The sequence below is a fragment of the Leptonychotes weddellii genome, unplaced genomic scaffold (genome assembly GCF_054177405.1).
Source record: "Leptonychotes weddellii isolate Sample4059 unplaced genomic scaffold, ASM5417740v2 HiC_scaffold_2935, whole genome shotgun sequence".
NCBI classification, from domain to species: domain Eukaryota; kingdom Metazoa; phylum Chordata; class Mammalia; order Carnivora; family Phocidae; genus Leptonychotes; species Leptonychotes weddellii.
Window position 1 is genome coordinate 1 of NW_027888791.1, and position 6,627 is coordinate 6,627.

General features: G+C 36.9%; 1 protein-coding gene across 1 annotated transcript; it reads right to left on the reverse strand.

Annotated features, from left to right (window-relative positions):
- Positions 1 to 583: 583 nt before the first annotated feature.
- LOC145719058 (cyclin-dependent kinase-like 2) lies at positions 584 to 4,532 on the reverse strand. The gene is made up of 4 exons (XM_081810578.1): positions 4,311 to 4,532; positions 3,609 to 3,787; positions 1,971 to 2,083; positions 584 to 765 (listed from the first exon to the last, which is right to left on the reverse strand). Exons 1-4 carry the CDS (start codon positions 4,530 to 4,532, stop codon positions 599 to 601), a joined length of 681 nt encoding a protein of 226 aa, XP_081666704.1. The 3' UTR covers positions 584 to 598.
- Between the last annotated feature and the right edge of the window lie 2,095 nt (positions 4,533 to 6,627).

The following is a 6,627-nucleotide window of genomic DNA, read 5'->3' on the forward strand; positions in this document are numbered from 1 at the left end:
AGTAAATGGTTTCTTAAAACAAGTAAATTTTTCAGGCCTTTCTCTCTGAAGATCCCCCTGCCAAATTATTTAAACTCTTTCTTTATGTACAAAAATTAAAATCAGGGGTGCCTGGGTGGCTCAGTCAATTAAGCCTTCGGCTCAGGTCATGATCGCAGGGTCCTGGGATCAGAGTCTTACATCAGGCTCCCAGGGAGCCTGCTTTTCCCTCTCCCTCTGCCACTACCCCTGCTTGTGCTCTCTCTCAAATAAATAAAATCTTTTAAAAAAAAATTAAAATAAACAGAAGGGTGTCTGGCTGCCTCAGTCAGTGGAGCATGCAACTCTTGATCTGCGGGTTGTGAGTTTAAGCTCCAAGTTGGGCTTAGAGCCCACCGGCCAAAAAAAAAAGGCGGCAGGGGTGGGGGGCCTCCTGGCTGGTTCAGTCGGTAGAGCATCAACTCTTGATCTCAGGGTCGTGAGTTTGAGCCCCATGTCAGGGGTAGAGTTTACTTAAAATTAATTAATTTAATTTAATTAAATCAATATTGAAATTGTTGACCTAAAAGATCAACTAGACAAGAATAAGAGAAAACCAAGTCTCTATAATATAAATTCACTATAAGAAAGTAAACAGTATGATTACCTTTGCTAAATCTATCACAACTTCAGAGAGCTTGGGATAGCGTCTTTCAAGAGGTTCTGTTTCCTTGATTTCCGGCAACCTTACTCCAGCAAACACAGGATTTTTATAAAACAGCTCCTGATGTCTTGGAATTAGATTACCTGGAAGTGAGAATAGCACATATCTCTGTCATTATACATCATGATAGAAAGAGCAAAGAAATGGGTAAAGTGGATTGGACAAAAGAGTGGAATACTACTTATGGACTCGGGGCTCTCTCAGCATGCAAAATCAACCAAAACAGTGTTCTTATGGTGGTGGCACCCGGCAATCTTCATAGTGGTGTTAATGCAAGTTAACTCAAGAAAATTAACATTCTTATCTCAACCTACTCATTTAGAAAATTCACAAGCCACAATATATAGAACTGAAATCATAAGGGAGCACAGATAAAGGACAAGTAAAGAACATTTTATAATTTTTTAGATATAAGTACCAACACTTCTTTTCTATCAACAAAGCTTAAAGTGCTGTCCAAAACAATGAAAATATCATTAGTCATATGATCCGAATCTAATCTAGATAAATCAGTTCCACCCTTTAAGAATTTAATTTTAAAATTAAGATTAAATTGTTTTAATTAAAATTGTTTAAAAAATTCTTAAATCTACTGATTTTGTACCTGTGTCTAAGGTCTGATTTGAGCACTTTTATCTTTTTCTTCAATTTTAGTACCTACTCTAGTGTAAAATATGAAAATTCTGCTGTAAGAACCTATTGAATTGTTTATTGAATTTTTACCCTGGAAACTTAAAATCCAATAGTTAAATAAATCAAGTATTTTCCCATTATTTCCATTTTCCAAGTCCCATCTATGAACATGAAGTTGGTATTTCAACAAATGTAAGAAGACTTTGATAGTCTAGCTTTAAAATTCTGTCCAAAGCACTAAGATTAAACTACCTAGGCAGTCTCTGTGTCTCTCAGTTTGAAGGAGAGGATGAGGGTAATAGTCATATTACAGCAAACGCTTGCTAGCCCAAGGAAAATAAATCATCATTTGCATCCTCTACATGTGATTTACTGAGTGCAAAAGTACAGAAAAAATTTACAGTCTTTGCTCTTTTCTTTGTGGGGAGTGAGACAGGAGGGTGGATGAGAGCATGAATAAGACCATACGTCAGACAGGCCAAAGCCAGACTGAGAATGAACTAATATAGACAGATAGATGAGATTTTCCTATCTGCTCCCTGCTGCCACTTAAAACACATACCATCTTTAACATACCGACAACTTGTAAAACCAAGACAAGCAAAAACATAAGGGAAAAACCTCTAAAATTTAAAATGCAGATGTATAATCTTACCTAAACACATCATAATATGATATAGCTGATCAATATCAGAATCTCCAGGAAAAAGGGGTTCCCCCATGAGCATTTCAGTCACCAGACAACCAATGGCCCACACATCAACAGCCCTGGAATAGAAGAAATGTGGTATAAAATCTGGCATCCTACTATGTTTATTGTCACTGAGTCTGTTCTGCATATTACTACTTGGTATTTTGGGTATTGAGAACAGTAGTAGTAGCAAGCTTTAAATTACCCATAAAAATACATTTCCCTATAAACTTCAAGTACTAATTCCCAATTTTACCCAAGTCAAATTTTCAGGAACTTCAATTATGTGACATAAGTGGGAAAAGGCTTCTGAAAAGTCAAAATCTTTATTATGTGTACTTTATTCTGGAAATAAGCCTTTTGGGTTTCCATTCAGAGCCTATTTGTTCTTTGTTTACACGTAACTCTAACAAGGTTGATCAGTCTATCCCACCATACACTGAAAACAGCATCCCAGAGGTTGTCGGAGACACATTCAGTAACAACAAGGAGAACTAATAGTAACAGGGGAAAAAAAATAGAAGAACCATCTTAAAAATCAGTCACAAGAATTTAATGGGCTGGTGTCATTAGCATAGGGACAACTACCTTGAAATTTCTCTCTTTTTTTTAAGATTTTATTTATTTATTTCACAGAGAGAGAGAGAGAGAACACAAGCAGGGGGAGCAGCAGGCAGAGGGAGAGGGAGGAGACTCTCCGCTGAGCAGAAAGCCCAACGACAAGGGGCTCGATCCCAGGACCCCGGGATCACGACCTGAGCTGAAGGCAGATGCTTCACCGACTGAGCCACCCAGGCGCCCCTACCTTGAAATTTCTTAAGGTCAGAGCTGAATTATAAAATGGTACAGGGGCGCCTGAGTGACGCAGTAAGTTAGGCGTCCAACTCTTGGTTTCGGCTCAGGTCATGATCTCAGGGTCGTGAGATCCAGCCCTGCATTAGACTCCATGCTCTGCACAGAGCCTGCTTAAGACTCTCCCTCTGCCCCTGCCCCCTCTCTGAAGTAAATAATTTTTCAAAAAAAATAAAATAAAATGGTACAAAACTTACAGTATAACAATAAAATGAGAACTGATAGTAATCAAGAAAATATTAAATGATGTGTGCACTGAAAACACAGAAAATACAGAAAACATTTTAGAAAGATTTCTACCCAAAGCAGTAGAAGTTACCATCCCTTCTTCTCGGAAGAATTCGTTCATGCAGATAATTCATGTTTTAAAAACACTTCACCCAATTATGTTTCCACCCCAATTTGCCCGCTCCACCTTGCCTCATTCCTACAGTGTCAGACTTATCCAACGTTCCCTCTCTTTACAAGTGATAAACATACCTATTTCCGACCCATCGTAAAACACAGACCACTTACTCACCTTGATTTCCCTACCTTTAAAATAAGCATGCTTTCCCCAACTCACTGCACAAAAAAAACCTTTAAAGGAGAAGCACCAAAAAGAACAAGTCACCTTATAAAGCTCCCTAAATGCAAAACTTCCTTTCAGTGTTAGAGGGACCTTTTATTATATTAGAAACATTCCATTTTATCAAGAAAAAAGTATTAAATCTGCCCTCCCTGCCCTCCACCCCCTTGTTGATATCTTACTTGCCATACTTGACATCACCAACCAATAGTTCTGGAGCTCTGTACCATCGGGTTGCCACATAATCAGTATAAACTTCCCCAGGGGCTGCCAATGTTCGCGCAAATCCAAAATCACACAACTTGACAACGCCAGACTGGGAGACTAATATATTCTCTGGCTTTATATCTCTGTGTATGATCTAAGAAAAAAAAACAGAATATGACACATATGGGCACATCAAGTTAGGCAAATTATTTTTTGAGCACCTGCCATGTGCAGGGTACTGTTTTTGTCCCTATGATGAATACAAATAAAAGCATATAAAATTGTTCCTGGCTTTAAAGTAACTGGGACCTGGCTAGGCAAGAAAGGACACTTATGCTTGAAATTTCACTTAAACAATCAAAGATATTGGATGAAATATATATTATTAAATACGAAATCAATTGTTCTATTAATGACTACTCTCAACACTAATGGAGTAAGGCTATCACTGAACACTAGAGTGGTCATGGAAAATTTTTATGAAAGGAGTGCCTTCTAATATAGGTCTCTAATACTACGTGTGACCTGGATAAATATAGAAATGGAAGGACAATCCGAGTGAAGGAGAGTAAAAGAGCGAAGCCTGGTCCAAACTTCAGGCTAGGCAAGTGTCTCATTAAGTATGGTCTCTGGTAAGTTAATCATTGGCAAAATAATTATTTAAACTAAATACTTACATTGTGACTGTGACAAAATCCAATTCCATTAATAATCTGAAACAAATACTTTTGAACCAGTTGGTAGTCTAATCCATTGGGAAAGAGCTCCAAGTCATCAAGAATTGTATGGTCAACAAATTCAAAGACTAGGTACCATCGTTTTTTTTTCTTACACACTTCCAACAGATTCACCAGATTTTCATGCCTCAGTTGCTGTTGTAAAAAAAAATGCAAAATCATTTTTACAACATTGAATTATTTAGCAATCAGTCACAATCTAAAATCTTAGCATAAGAAAAACATAAATAAAGTTCATGAACAGTATAAACTGTTAAGAGAATATTCTTGTTTTTCAATTATAGTCAAAAGACCATACTGCCCTATTCTCCTCTCAAAGAACACAATAAAACCAATGAGGAAAAAAAAATGTAGCTCCATCTTTGATGAAACTAAGCAGGATCTATGACCCCTACCCACAACAAATGAGGTGGGACTGCCAAATGTAGTCAAGGTCAAAACAGAAGTTTAGGAAGCTACCAAGAGATGGCCTGTGGCTAAAAAGCTGGGAGAGCAGAGTAATCCAAAATTGGTGACATACCCTGAAAAGGAAAAAAAACAAAAACAAAAAAACAAACTCCTTCTTTGATAAAATAGGAACAAGATTCATGGGCTGTCAGTGAAAGCAACCCTGGAACTGAATGGTACCAAGGAACAGCAGGGAAGTGAGGCCTGAATAATCACACAGAAACTCCTCCGCTGGAAGCAATCTCTTGGTGAGGCCAAATAGAAGGCAAAATAACTCATTATGAACAAACCAGCAAATGCAAGGATAACAGAAGTCAATCCCACAAATCAGGCTTGCATTGTAAGGAACATTGTGAACCATGTTGGATTCCTGCTAGCCTGGAACAAGATCACAGTTTCTCCCCCAAATGAACCTTCTACAGATAGCTAGTCCAGGAAGGGCTTACTTTGTTACAAGATAAGAAACAATCAAAAAGAAATCAATCCAGGATCTATTCAAAGATACTATAAGAAAAGAGGAAGAAAGGGGAAGGAACAGAAATGGTGGATGAATACTCATCAGATAATGTCACCACCATTAAAGGGAAAGAAACTACTAGAACACAGCCCTGAAAACCTTCAACGAAATAATGATCCAGGAAATTTATACCCAACAAAATTGTCATTCATATAAAAGATGACAATGAAAATTCTGAATATAAACAGTGAATCCATTAGTGAGGGACTAAGTCTTAGACAAATGTGGGCATCATGGTCACAAAACTGAAAGTGAATATTTAAAACCTAACAAGGCACAAATGATATTACTAACAAATTTTGAAGAAAGAAGAAATGATGCAAACAAGAGTGTATGTGTGCTGATTTCCTTGTCAATGGGTCAAAATTATATTTGCAAATTGCAATTTTAAATTACAAGGCCTAATTATAGGTTTCATGGTAAACACTAAGATAAATAAGATGTTTTTGAAAATCAGATGAGTGGCAGAGAAAAGGAAATAGAAACATAATAATTACAAAGGATTAAGTATATACATAATTCTATAGTTATAAAAGTAACAAATAGGAAAAAAATAGGAAAAAGTAAAAAAATACTAAAAAATAATTACAAAAGGTAATTTCCAAATTATCAAAGGAAACATATCCAATATTTTAAACATAATTCAGAGATTATATAGAAAAATATTTTTAAAGGTGTACTAAAACAGCATAATATTATAAATAATGATAACCAATATTTACATACTCCTTACTATGTTCCAGACACTATTCAAGCACAAAAACCCTATGAAATAGATACCATCATTATTCTATTTTATAGATGAGGAAACTAAAGCACACAGAAGTTAAGTAACCGATCCAAGGTCACAAAGCAATAACTGCTAGAGGCAGGATTAGAACCCAGTCACTGTGACCTCTGTCTTTTCCTGAAAACATTTCATTTTTGTTTAGTTCCTCCTCCATGTCTAGAATGTCTGCGATATAAGCACACCCAGACCTGCAGCTGACTTGAATGCAAAATATTTAGATTTCTTATTCTTAACCACTAAGCCATACTGACATTTTTTTAAGATTTTATTGATTTATTTGAGAGAAAGAGAGCAGGAGGAGGGAGAGGGAGAAACAGACTCCTCGCTGAACAGGGAGCCTGATGTGGGGCTTGATCCTGGGACTCCGGGATCATGACCTGAGCTGAAGGCAGACGCTTAACCGACTGAGCCACCCAGGCACTCCCATACTGACTCTTAAAGTGAAAACTAAGACTGCACTTATCTGTTACATCATAACTATAAATGGGCTAAACTCACCTATT